At 37.6% G+C, this 14,483-nt stretch overlaps 1 protein-coding gene across 4 annotated transcripts in view; it reads right to left on the bottom strand.

Annotated features, from left to right (window-relative positions):
• Window positions 1–2,785: 2,785 nt before the first annotated feature.
• The window catches only part of LOC128641811 (uncharacterized), an 89,842-nt gene continuing 78,144 nt past the window's right edge, over window positions 2,786–14,483 (bottom strand). For all 4 annotated transcript variants that reach the window (XM_053694352.1, XM_053694353.1, XM_053694351.1 and 1 more), the window contains one exon: window positions 2,786–3,193. In XM_053694352.1, coding sequence (XP_053550327.1) covers window positions 3,095–3,193 — 99 coding nt within the window. In that variant the 3' untranslated portion in view covers window positions 2,786–3,094. The remainder of the gene's footprint in view (window positions 3,194–14,483) is intronic.

The raw sequence follows: 14,483 nt of genomic DNA, 5'->3' as shown, positions 1-14,483 counted from the left end.
CTGGTCTCAACCAGAAAATCCAATACCCTAGAAGTCACCCAGATTAATTGAAAATGTCCCTTACTGATGTCCCTGTGCTAGGGGATTTTCTGAGTCAGGTGGATTATAAAGGTGAAGAATACCCAGTTGTGTAGCTTAGCAGGAAGTTACTTTCATAAGAAGTGGCATATGCAACTGTGGAAAAGCAACATCATTATCTGTATTGACGGCAGTTTACTGTGATTACTAATCACAACCACTTACATTGGATATGTAGGGTAGCTAGATCAAATAGTAAACTCCTCATGTGGAACCTAGTTCTACAACAACGTTAGTTTACCGTTCAACATAAAAGGGGCAGCAGGCATAGTAACGCTGAATGTTGATGTGTTTTTTATGCCAGGAAGGTTACCCCCTTTGATCTACACCTGGAGTAGCTTGTGTGACACATCCCTTTGTGTCTCTTATTTTGGGGAGATGTCATGAAAACCTCATGATATTCAGTGGAAGTGGTTAACTTCACTGAGTGCTATTTTGTTTTTTGAGAGGTTTTATGTTTTTTAGTATTGTCCTTAACCAAACAAGCCTTCTGTCATAAATAGTTTCTAAGTTCCACTTGACCAAAGTATTGATGCATCATATAAATAAAAATATCAGTACAAGAGAAGTGATTAAACCCAGTTCCCTCTACCCAGAGCTAGATGAGGTCAATAAGAGGACACTAGTACATCTTGAGACATGCTTTCACCACATGTATGACACTAGATGATGAAAATATGACAACCATATCATATTTGGTATCAAAACTAATTCTCATGATGTCATGAGTTATAAGATGTTATATAATTTCATTCAAGGATTCAGAGCTTTATGACATGTCGTAAAGGAAGTTTGGTCAACCAATCTGATTTCAGAGAAAATGTATAAAACTTTGATTCTAACAATATAAGTTTTTCATTCTACATGGGAGCCTGTGTACCAACAGCATGAGTAACCATCTTTTCTTGCCAATCTCCCTGGCGCAGACATCAAAGTTAGTACATTATTCGGTTCTGTTATTCCTCCTTTTTATTTTAAAAACAGTTTCCTTGTGTATAATTTTAATTGTTAACGCCTTAGTAATGCACTGTGACTGACTTTTTTTTTGCTCATAATTAATGTTCCTTTATTCAGTTTTTGCCTTTGTCTAATATTTGAACCACGTTACTGAAAGAGATTGGTAGTGTTAATAGTGTGTTTTTTAGATAATTTGTTTGCTAAATTATACTCAGAGATTTAATCTTTTTAGTCTGGGGTTTTCTTAAGATTTGGAGATTTATAGAAAGAAGCAGGCACACACAAAATTATTTAATGGCACAACATTTAATGAAATAGATGATTACAGAGGAACCCTGAAGGAAAACATTGAGGAAAGGGTTCTGTGACCCCATGGAGGCCAAGTGAAGGGGTCATATGGGGGCCAGTAGGTTGGGCCTCATGAGGGTAGGAGGTGAAGGTAGCAGAAGTGTGGCATTTCAGGATCAGAAAGTGCTAGTAGAAGCTGCTGCTTTCCTGCGCACAGCTGAATGGCGGGACCTGTTGAATGGCAGGTGGCTCTTATCTGTCCTGCTGTGGCTGCTTTCAGGAGCTGTTTCCTCGGCAAGGCAGTATGACCAGGAGCATCAAATTTTGACCAGGATGTGCAAGGAGAAGCTCCCACCCTCCCTACCCCTTTTCTATGTGGTTTGATCTGTCTGTCACAGCTTGGGGATGGCAGGGGGTGCTTGCCATTTTTGTGGTGGTTTTGATCAGAGTGGATTCTTGGTACCTCCTGTTTGATTGGCAGGAGATAATTTTATACAAGGGGGCGTGCCCTTCTTAGTGGTAGGATCAGCACGTGTTGTGGATGGACAAGCACCCTGGGGTTTTATGGAAATATTTAACTGATTATTTGGTAATGTATGGATATATTATTTATGGTGTTCAATAAAACAAGTTGCGGCCTTTATAACCCCACCTTCTTGTGTCATGGGTTTATTTAAGCGGAACGTAAGTGCCTAGTATGGGGGTCAAAGTAAATTAACATGCAGGCAAACCATTTTATTATTTTCCAATCTCAAAAGTATGAGGACGTTTTCCAGCTTGTATATCTGCATATAGTGACTTGTGTTTTTATAAGAGAAGCCAGAAAGATATTAGGGCAATATTGTTTATTTTACTCTGTCTTTTTGTAGGTACTTCCTGCTGATGCACATTGACTGGTGGGTTATTTCTACTAATATTCATTGGCTGATAGGTACTTCCTGTTAAAGGGACATTAAACTCAATTTTTTTCTTTCAGGATTTAGAAAGAGCATGCAATTTTAAACATCTTTCTATTAATATAAGTAACGCTCAGTTACAGAGCGAGACTGGGAACAAAAAACAGCCCTGAGAAAAAGGCCAGTCATATATGCTGTCAAGTACATAGAAAGCCATGCCACACTTTTCTCATTTGGATTAGTGGAATACTCCCCTATATTTTTTTGATAAAATTATATTAGTTTGTAATGAAAATAAATACTACATTGTTGTTATATAGGCACCCTACAACATAATTTCATTTATGACTCCTTTTTAGACATTTGCATATATACTGTATGTATGTATGTATATATATATATATATATATATATATATATATATATATATATATATATAATTTAGACATGCATATGTGTGTATCTCTATGTTAAAGCCCTTTGAAGCCTCTTTTTTACCTAAAACCTGAGACCTCATATCTTTGAGCCCTTATTACTTTTTTGCAATTTTTTTTTTTTTTTTACTATTTGTTATTAGATGGTGTGCATATGAGTGTAATTATACTTTGTAATGCATTTTTTTATTTGTTTTGAGACAGTTTTTTGTTTTGCTAAACAGTTAACCAGAGCTCTGAGGTTACGGTAAATATTCTAGTGTAAATCGAGATTGCGCTCAAGCGATTGCATTTACTTTCAACTTGTAATAGGAGCTCTACGCCCAAAACACCCACATTAAACCCCTTTTCGCTTGTGCGTAACTGTTAATGCTCTACTTGTAATCTAGCCCACAATGTTTCTAAATGACAATTGATCTTCGGATACATCATCAGTATTTTTCACCAATAGATGATGACACGATTATACCACTGACAAACTTCCGTGTATGTAGTAATAATTATGACGATAATTAGAGTGAATTTGATTATCTTCGTACACTGTAAGAGAAACAGATGAAAACAGAAAATATCTCTAATTATTTATTTTAAATAAAATATACAGTTATTTACTAGGTTGTAAAAAATGATAACATAAAGGTGATATTCACTGTCATTATCCAAGGTGGCCTTCAAGGGCTTAGAAATTAGCATATAAGCCTACCTAGGTTTAGCTTTGAACTAAGAATACTTATTTTAACTATGTAGAATAGTTACTAAATAGTTATTAACTATTTACTAACTACCTAGAGAAAATAAATACAAATTTACTTGTAAAATAAAACCTAACCTGTCTTACACTAACACCTAACCTTATAATACAATTAAATAAATTACCTAAATTAAATACAATTACCTAAATTAAATACAATTCCCTAAATTACAAAAAAAACTACTAAATTACACAAAATAAAAAAAGAAATGATCAGATATTTAAACTAATTACACCTAATCTAATAGCCCTATCAAAATAAAAAAGCCCCCCAAAATAAAATAACCCCCTAGCCTAAACTAAACTACCAATAGCCCTTAAAAGGGCCATTTGTGGGGCATTGCCCCAAAGAAACTAGCTCTTTTACCTGTAAAAAAAATACAAACAACCCCCCAACAGTAAAACCTACCACCCACACAACCAACCCCCAAATAAAATCCTAACTAAAAAAAACCTAAACTCCCCATTGCCCTGAAAAGAGCATTTGGATGGGTATTGTCCATAAAAGAGCATTTAGCTCTTTTGCAGCCCAAACCCTAACCTAAAAATAAAACCCGCCCAATAAACCCTTAAAAAAAAACTAACACTAACCCCCGAAGTTCCATTTACAGTTGGACATCCATCCTCAAGGAAGCCAGGAGAAGTCTTCATCCAAGTGGCAAGAAGTCCTCAATGAAGCCGGGAGAAGTATTCAACCAAGCCGGCAGAAGTGGTCCTACAGACGGGCAGAAGTCTTCATCCAGACGGCATCTTCTATCTTCATCCATCCGGCACGGAGCGGGTCCATCTTCAAGTCATCAGGTGCAGAGTATCCTCTTCTTACGACGGCTCTTCTGGAATGAAGGTTCCTTTAAGTGACGTCATCCAAGATGGTATCCCTTGAATTCCGATTGGCTGATAGAATTCTATCAGCCAATCAGAATTAAAGGTGAAAAAATCCTATGGCCTATCAGCCAATAGAATTCGAGCTCAATCTTATTGGCTGATTGGATCAGCCAATATGATTGAAGCTCAATTCTATTGGCTGATTGCATCAGCCAATAGGATTTTTTCACCTTTAATTCCGATTGGCTGATAGAAGTCAATTGGAATTCAAGGGACGCCATGTTGGATGATGTCACTTAAAAGAACCTTCATTCTTCAGTCGCCGTCGTAAGAAGAGGATGCTCTGTGCCGGATGTCTTGAAGATGGACCTGCTCCGCAAGATGGATGCCGCCTGGATGAAGACTTCTGCCCGTCTGGAGGACCACTTCTGCCAGCCTGGATGAAGACTTCTCCCAGCTTCGATGAGGACTTCTTGCCGCCTGGATGAAGACTTCTCCTGGCTTCGTTGAGGATGGATGTCCGGTCTTCAAAACTGTAAGTGGATCTTCGGGGGTTAGTATTAGGTTTTTTGAAGGGTTTATTGGGTGGGTTTTATTTTTAAGATAGGGTTTGGGCACTTGAAAAAGAGCTAAATGCCCTTTTAAGGGCAATGCCCATCCAAATGCCCTTTTCAGGGCAATGGGGAGCTTAGTTTTTTTTAGTTAGGATTTTATTTGGGGGGTTGGTTTTGTGGGTGGTGGGTTTTACTGTTGGGGGTTGTTTGTATTTTATTTTTACAGGTAAAAGGGCTGATTTCTTTGGGGCAATGCCCTGCAAAAGGCTCTTTTAAGGGCTGTTGGTAGTTTAGTTTAGGCTAGGGTTTTTTTTATTTGGGGGGGCTTTTTTTTATTTTGATAGGGCTAATAGATTAGGTGTAATTAGTTTAAATATCTGATAATTTCTTTTTTATTTTGTGTAATTTAGTGTTTGTTTGTTTTTGTAATTTAGGTAATTGTATTTAATTTATTTAATTGTAGTGTAAGGTTAGGTTTTATTGTAAAGACAGGTTAGGTTTTATTTTACAGGTAAATTTGTATTTATTTTAGCTAGGTAGTTAGTAAATAGTTACTAACTATTTAGTAACTAGTCTACCTAGTTAAAATAAATACAAACTTGCCTGTGAAATAAAAATAAAACCTAAGCTAGCTACATTGTAACTACTAGTTATATTGTAGCTAGCTTATGGTTTATTTTATAGGCAAGTATTTAGTTTTAAATAGGAATTATTTAGGTAATCATAAAAGGTTTTATTTAGATTTATTTTAATTATATTTAAGTTAGGGGGTGTTAGGTTTAGGGGTTAATAAATTTAGTATAGTGGCGGCGACGTTGGGGGTGGCAGATTAGGGGTTAATAAGTGTAGGTAGGTGGCGGCGATGTTAGGGGCGGCAGATTAGGGGTTAATAATTTTATTTTAGCGTTTGCGATGTAGGAGGGCCTTGGTTTAGGGGTTAATAGGTAGTTTATGTTTGTTAGTGTACTTTTTAGCACTTTAGTTATGAGTTTTATGCTACAGCTTTGTAGCGCAAAACTCATAACTACTGACCTTCAGTTTACGGTATGGATCTTGGCGGTATAGGGTGTATCGCTCACTATTTGGCCTCCCAGGCAGACTCGTTATCCCGGGCTATGGAAGTCCCATTGAAAAAAGACTTTACACAAATTGCGTAAGTTAATATGTATTATCGCCAAAAAAGTGTGTGGTACACCTATACCTGCAAGACTCGTAATACCAGCGGTAGTGAAAAAGAGCCATAACGCTGCTTTTTCACCCATAACGCAAAACTCGTAATCTAGCTGATATTTTTACCAGAGTTCTCCTTTATAGGTCTGATACTAAGCTTAAATTATTAAATCGACCAGACCCCTTCTGGGTCTAGTATTATCCAGGTTATTAACCCATGTATTGGTTTATTATTTATATATATACAATAACACGCATACGTTGCGCATAATCATTTATAACTTTGCTTGACATATAGGCACTATTATCATATAGCTAGTTCTCACACAGTGATTCCTACTATCTCTCTTCTCTCATCTCCCAACCATAGTTTAGAACATATACAGTACATACATTTATAATTTATCCTACAGCCTGTTACCTATTATATTTGGCTGCTAGCGACGCCACATTATAATATCCTAGTGTGACTTAGTTCACTTTAGGTTACATTTGTATTATTTGCCTGATTTTGGGTAGTATTGAGGAGAAATACTCTTACTTGTGGTTTTATATAAACTGAGCGCCTATCACTAACCCCTAATCTCACAGATGTTATTCAGTAGCAAGGGAATGGGAAGGTGTTGAAATTACACAGTGTTTAGTGTACTGCTTATTAAATGCCTTGCTGCAAAGTGTCCTGGTTTTTTATTTATCTGTTTTTTTTTTATATTTTATTTCTTTATTTGAAATACAAAATCATAACATCGCAAAGATGGTCAAACACAAGTCATATAAACACATAATTTGACATTGAAATTGGGATAATACACAGAAGCGGTTCACTATCTAACTTTCCAACTGGCTTGGCGTGACCACACATTTAATGTAAATGACATAAGGATAGATGAAAGAATGTCCAATATTCAAAATAAATGAGTATTGAAATCATAGTCAACAAAAACCTGATTAAAAAGAACAAAAAGAAAACAAACAAGAAATAACCACAAAACATTGCCCAGGGATATGCATGTAGCCTATGGGCTCTATTTATCAAGCTCCGTATGGAGCTTGATGCCCCGTGTTTCTGGCGAGTCTTCTGGCGAGTCTGCAGGGGGTGGCGTTGCACCAGCAGCTCTTGTGAGCTGCTGGTGGAATTCTGAATACGGCGAGTGTATTGCTCGACAAACACATTTCCTCTTCATCAGAGGTCAATTGAACACCTAGATACTTTAATGCCTTATGATTAATTTTAAATGGGCTGTTTGTCTTGATTATACTTAACGTTTCTATGGAGATGTTAATTGGATATAGTTCTGACTTGTTTGGGTTAATCAAAAAATTGGACACTACCATATTCTTGGAGTTCCCTCTGGACATGTTCCAGTGACTCGATCGGGGAGGACAGGGTCATCAGGACATCATCCGCAAACATGGCTAATTTATATGAGTGGTCTAGAATATTTATGCCCACTATATTAGAGTTTCTGCATAGTTTAGCTGCCAGGGGTTCCAAGGACAATACAAATAATAAGGGGGACAATGGACATCCCTGTCTCATCCCATTACGAATCTCGAAAGCCTCCGACAGAAGACCATTAACCCGGATCTGTGCCGAGGGGCTAGAGTGGAATGCAGGAAAGTCCAGTCCAATCTGTTGAATGCTTTCTCTGCATCCATTGAGAGGAATACTGCCGGAATTTTAGTATATTTAATATGGTCTAAGAGGGTGATAATTTTGCCTATGTTGTCCCTTGCCTCCCTATTTTGTACAAAGCCCACTTGGTCTCCATCAAGTAGGGATGGTAATAAACTATTCATCCTGATTGCTAAAATCTTGGCATAAAGTGTGATATCTGCATTAAGCAGCAAGATGGGCCTATAATTAGCTGGGGTAGTGGATGGTTTTCCCGGTTTTAGGAGGACCGTTATATGCGCCTGAAGCATGGTATCAGGGAACCTATGGCCATCCGAAATAAAGTTAAATAATGTAGCCAGGTGGAGGCTCAGTTGGGATTTAAAGGTATTGTAATAGAGATTAGTGAAGCCATCTGGGTCTGGTGCCTTATTAAGTTTCATGTCTACAATAGCTGCTTGAACTTTTGCTACACTTATTGCAGATTCTAAGGATGATGCTTGCTCCACCGATAGGTTCGGGAGGTTTATATCATATAAGTACTTATCACATGCTTCTCTGTGGCCTAGATTACGAGTTTTGTGGTAACAGGGGTGCGGTGCTAACAAGCAGTTTTTTCCCACCGCTCATTTTCCTACAGCACTGGCATTACAGGTTTTTACAAACCCGGGGTTAAAAGGCAAGAAGTGAGCGTAGAGCAAAATTGAGCTCCACACTTCACTTCAATACCAGCGTTGCTTAAGTCAGCGGTGAGCTGGTTGAACGTGCTTGTGCACGATTTCCCCATAGACATCAATGGGGAGAGCCGGTTGAGAAAAAGTCTAACACCTGCAAAAAAGCAGCGTAAAGCTCAGTAACGCAGCCCCATTGATTCCTATAGGGAAACACATTTTATGTTTACACCTAACACCCTAACATGAACTCCGAGTCTAAACACCCCTAATCTTACACTTATTAACCCTTAATCTGCCGCCCCGACATCACCGAAACCTACATTATACTTATTAACCCCTAATCGCCACCTACATTATACTTATTAACCCCTAATCTGCTGCTCGGACATCGCCGCCACCTACATTATACTTATTAACCCCTAATCGCCACCTACATTATACTTATTAACCTCTAATCTGCTGCCCCCAACATCACCGACACCTACATTATATTTATTAACCCCAAATCTGCCGCCCCCAATGTTGCCACCACTATATTTAATGTATTAACCCCTAAATCTAAGTCTAACCCTAACACCCCCTAACTTAAATATAATTTAAATAAATTTAAATAAAAATTACTATTAATAACTAAATTATTCCTATTTAAAACTAAAAACTTACCTATAAAATAAACCCCAAGCTAGCTACAATATAACTAATAGTTACATTGTAGCTAGCTTTGGGTTTTTTTATTTTACAGGCAAGTTTGAATTTATTTTAACTAGGTAGAATAGTTACTAAATAGTTATTAACTATTTAATAACTACCTAGCTAAAATAAATTTACCTGTAAAATAAAATCTAACCTAAGTTACAGTAACACCTAACACTACACTATAATTAAATAAATTCCCTACATTAAATACAATTAAATAAATTAAATGAAATTAGCTACATCACAAAAAAAACACACTAAATTACAGAAAATAAAAAACAAATTACAGATCTTTAAATTAATTACATCTAATTTAATAGCCATATCAAAATAAAAAAAGCCCCCCAAAATAAAAAAACCCTAGCCTACACTAAACTACCAATAGCCCTAAAAAGGGCCTTTTGTGGGGCATTGCCCCAAAGAAATCAGCTCTTTTACCTGTAAAAAAAAATACAAACACCCCCCAACAGTAAAACGCACCACCCACACAACCTACCCCCAAAATAAAAACCTAACTAAAAAAAACAAAGCTCCGCATTGCCCTGAAAAGGGCATTTGGATGGGCATTGCCCTTAAAAGGGCATTTAGCTCTATTGCAGGCCCAAAGCCCTAACCTAAAAAATAAACCCACCCAATACACCCTTAAAAAAACCTAACACTAACCCCCAAAGATTAACTTACCGGGAGAAGTCTTCATCCAAGTGGCAAGATGTCCTCAACGAAGCCAGCAGAAGTGGTCCTCCAGACGGGCAGAAGTCTTCGCCCAGACAGCATCTTGTATCTTCATCCTTCCGGCGCAGAGCGGGTCCATCTTCAAGACATCCGACGCGGAGCATCCTCTTCTTCCGACGGACTAACGACGAATTAAGGTACCTTTAAATGACATCATCCAAGATGGTGTCCCTTAGATTTCAATTCGCTGATAGAATTCTATCAGCCAATCGGAATTAAAGTAGAAAAAATCCTATTGGCTGCTTGGATCAGCCAATAGGATTGAGCTTGCATTCTATTGGCTGTTCCAATCAGCCAATGGAATGCGAGCTCAATCCTATGGGCTGATCCAAGCAGCCAATAGGATTTTTTCTACCTTAATTCCGATTGGCTGATAGAATTTTATCAGCCAATTGGAATCTAAGGGGCGCCATCTTGGATGACGTCATTTAAAGGTACCTTCATTCGTCGTTAGTCCGTCAGAAGAAGAGGATGCTCCGCGTCGGATGAAGATAGAAGATGCTGTCTGGGTGAAGACTTCTGCCCGTCTGGAGGACAACTTCTGCCCATCTGGAGGACCACTTCTGCCGGCTTCGTTGAGGATATCTTGCCGCTTGGATGAAAACTTATCCCGGTAAGTGAATCTTCTGTGGTTAGTGTTAGGATTTTTTAAAGGGACAGTCTAGTCAAAATTAAACTTTCATGATTCAGATAGAGCATGCCATTTAAAACAACTTTCAAATTGACTTTTATCATTAAATTTGCTTTGTTCCCTTGGTGGTATTTTTGAAAAGCTAAACCTAGGCAGGCTCAAACTGATTTCTAAACCGTTGAAAACCGCCTCCTAGCTCAGAGCATTTTGAAAGTTTTTTCACAGTTAGACAGTACTAGTTCATGTGTGTCATATAGATATCATTGTGCTCACTTCCGTGGAGTTATTTAGGAGTCTGCACTGGTTGGCTAAACTGTATGTCTGTCAAAAGCACTGAGATAAGGGGGCAGTCTGCAGAGGCTTAGATATAAGGTAATCACAGAGGTAAAACATATATTAATATAACTGTGCTGGTTATGCAAAACTGGGGGTGGGTAATAAAGGGATTATCTATCTTTTTAAACAGTAAAAATTCTGGTGTAGACTGTCCCTTTAAGGGTGTATTGGGTGGGTTTATTTTTTAGGTTAGGGCTTTGGGCCTGCAATAGAGCTAAATGCCCCTTTAAGGGCAATGCCCATCCAAATTCCATTTTCAGGGCAATGGGGAGCGTAGGTTTTTTTAGTTAGGTTTTTATTTGGGGGGTTGGTTGTGTGGGTGGTGGGTTTTACTGTTGGGGGGTTGTTTGTATTTTTTTTTACAGGTAAAAGAGCTGATTTATTTGGGGCAATGCCCCGCAAAAGGCCCTTTTAAGGGCTATTGGTAGTTTAGTTTAGGCTAGGGTTTTTTTTTATTTTGGGGGGGCTTTTTTATTTTGATAGGGCTATTAGATTAGGTGTAATTAGTTTAAAGATCTGTAATTTGTTTTTTATTTTCTGTAATTTAGTGGGGTTTTTTTGTAATTTAGCTTATTTAATTTATTTAATTGTATTTAATGTAGGGAATTGATTTAATTGTAGTGTTTGGTGTTAGTGGAACTTAGGTTAGATTTTATTTTACAGGTAAATGTGTATTTATTTTAGCTAGGTAGTTAGTAAATAGTTAATAACTATTTAGTAACTATTCTACCTAGTTAAAATAAATACAAACTTGCCTGTAAAATAAAAATAAACCCTAAGCTAGCTACAATGTAACTATTAGTTATATTGTAGCTAGCTTAGGGTTTATTTTACAGGTAAGTATTTAGTTTTAAATAGGAATTATTTAGTTAATGATAGTAAATTTTATTTAGATTTATTTAAATTATATTTAAGTTAGGGGGGGTTAGGGTTAGACTTAGGTTTAGGGGTTAATAAATTTAGAATAGTGGCGGCGACATTGGTGATGGTAGACTAGGGGTTAATAAATATAATGTAGGTTGCGGCAATGTCCGGAGCGGAAGATTAGGGGTTAATAAGTATAATGTAGGTGGCGGCGATGTTAGGGGCGGAAGATTAGGGATTAATAAGTATAATGTAGGTTGCGGCGATGTTAGGGGCAGCAGATTAGGGGTTAATAATATTTAACTAGTGTTTGCGCTGCAGGAGTACGGCGGTTTAGGGGTTAATATTTTTATTATAGTGGCAGCGATGTCCGGAGAGGCAGATCAGGGGTTAAAAAATGTATTATAGTGTTTGCGATGAGGGAGGGCCTCGGTTTAGGGGTTAATAGGTCATTTATGGGTGTTAGTGTACTTTTTAGCACTTTAGTTATGAGTTTTATGCTACAGCGTTGTAGTGTAAAACAATCATAACTATAAAACAATCATAACTACTGACTTTAAAATGCGTTAGGAATCTTGACGGGATAGGGTGTACTGCTCACTTTTTGGCCTCCCAGGACAGACTTGTAATACCGGCACTATGAAAGTCCCATTGAAAATAGACTTTACAAAGTTTATGTAAGTCGATTTGCGGTAAGGACAAAAAAGTGTGCGGTGCCCCTAAACCTGCAAGACTCGTTATACCAGTGGTAGTGAAAAAGCAGCGTTAGGACCTGTTAACGCTGCTTTTTCAGCATACCGCAAAACTCGTATTCTAGCCATATCTGTTTAATAGAATTCTCCAGTTCTTTTGGGTCTAAAAGGAGTACATCATCCAACCTCCAACAGAATGGTCTGATTGGCATAGATGGCCATTTTAAGAAACATTCCACTAAAGAGTGATCAGACCAGGTTGTATGTTTTATGTGGCACCACTTAAAGTATGAAAGGGCATTGTGATCTTAAATATCGCATTTGTATCATGTAGGGTAAGTGTTTTAAAATCCCTCCAAATAGAATGGAAAGCTTTGGGTGAAAAGTGGGTTTTAGAGTTTGAGCAATCAATTAGCGGGTCTAGAGGGATATTCAGATCGCTTCCTAGAATCAGTGGGCCTTTGGAACTAACAAAAATTTTTGAAGTGACATTTTTTATGAATGTATCTTGGTGTTGGTTTGGTTTGGTGCATAAAGGTTAACTAACGTTACTGGCTTGCCATAAAGCAAGCACATAATACACAAAAATCTCCCTTCTTTGTCCTTGTCTATTTGCAAAACTTTAAATGGTATGGATTTATGTATAAGAATGCTTACACCGTTAATCTTTTTTTGATGATTAGTACTATGAAAGTGCTATGTGTACTGCGTGGTAAAATATTTTGGAATTCTACATGCCTTGAAATGAGTTTCCTGTAATAAAATAATTCTGCTACCTCTTTTATATAGGTCTTGCAAAGCCATTGTCCTTTTATTTGGACAGTTGAACCCCTTAACATTCTGAGTGATTATGTGTAGGTGATGACTGTTACTGTGTGTCATCATTTAAAATCATTAATCAGCTTGCTGCGAGTGGGCAAAGGAAACATTGTGGCCTTACAGCTCGCAATTACAATCCCTGGGCTTAACAAAAAAGCATTATTCATAACATTAGCTTAAAAGTAAAATATTAATTTAAAATGTAAAAGCACAATGCTTTACAATAAGGGCGAGAACATGTCCATGTGGACCAAACATAAGAATAGCAGTTGTGTGTGATATCGCCTAACTCTCAACCTATATTAGGTCTATACATGGCATCCTATTCAAAAGTAATAAAGAACATGAATAACACAAATATGCAACTTAACCTTTATGCTTAACAAATATATATTAACTTTCTGTCATAGGGTACCTCCCAACTTCTTTGTAAGAGAATCTCCACAGTTCACCTTACATTGTACCAGCCGACTAACAGGCTCAACTGGAGTATAAGATCGTTTCCCCTCGGGTGTACAAATTTTAAAGAAGATGTAGGGGAATTTCACTATATTAACCTCTATATCTTCTCTGTGTTAGTCTCTTAACAAGAAGGGAAACACATATCTCCACCACTGGGAAAAAATGTCTCACTGTGGCTAAAAGAAGACAAATAAATGTATACTTATGTATAGACTATGCGGTATCTTGAACTCCAGCATCCCGTGCAATCTGCCTGTAAGTAGACTTGTCGTTCCTTCTAGAAGGCACTCTTTACCACTCCGGTCTCTGAGGTAGTGGAACCCCCTTATTTAAAGGGATGTTCGTGGGCAGCTTGTTGATTTCCTCCTGCATGGGAGGATCTATTCTTGGCTCTTTGCAACAAATTTGTTTACCTCTCCACTGTATTTGTAGATTAAATGGGTGACCTCAACGATAAGGGATATTCTGCTGGCAAAGTTTGTTCGTTAACGGTCTCAGATCCCTTCTTTTTGGAGAGTTCTAGGGGATATATCTTCAAAAAGTTGTAAATCCGTTCCTTTAAATTTTATTGGGTGTTTTTGTCTTGCCTTTTTCATCAGATTTTCCTTGATGGGATAACTCGTGACTTTTACAATCACATCTCTAGGAGGTTGATCATTGGTGGTTTTGGCTCTCAATGCCTTGTGAACTCTATCAAGGGCATAAGTGGAATCATCACCCTTCTCTGTTAGATAGGCAAATAAACTCTGGACGTATTCTTCTAAATCTTGTGGAGACACTTCTTCTGGTATACCCCTCATCCTGATATTATGCCTGCGGCTTCTGTTTTACAGATCGTCCATTTTATTTTCCAGCTGCAGAATTGTTAGATCTTGCTGAGATAGCTTGCTGGAAAAGTTAGTTAGAACTGTATGATATTGAGTTGCATCTTCCTCCAGTTTTCCACCCGTTGTCCCACCTCTGTGAGATCTTTCTTTATGTCTGCGATTTCCTCCCGTATACATTCCTT

This window comes from Bombina bombina, chromosome 11 (genome assembly GCF_027579735.1).
Source record: "Bombina bombina isolate aBomBom1 chromosome 11, aBomBom1.pri, whole genome shotgun sequence".
NCBI classification, from domain to species: Eukaryota; Metazoa; Chordata; class Amphibia; order Anura; family Bombinatoridae; genus Bombina; species Bombina bombina.
Note: the sequence above shows the minus strand (reverse complement) of the source record. Positions and strands in the feature narration are given on the sequence as shown.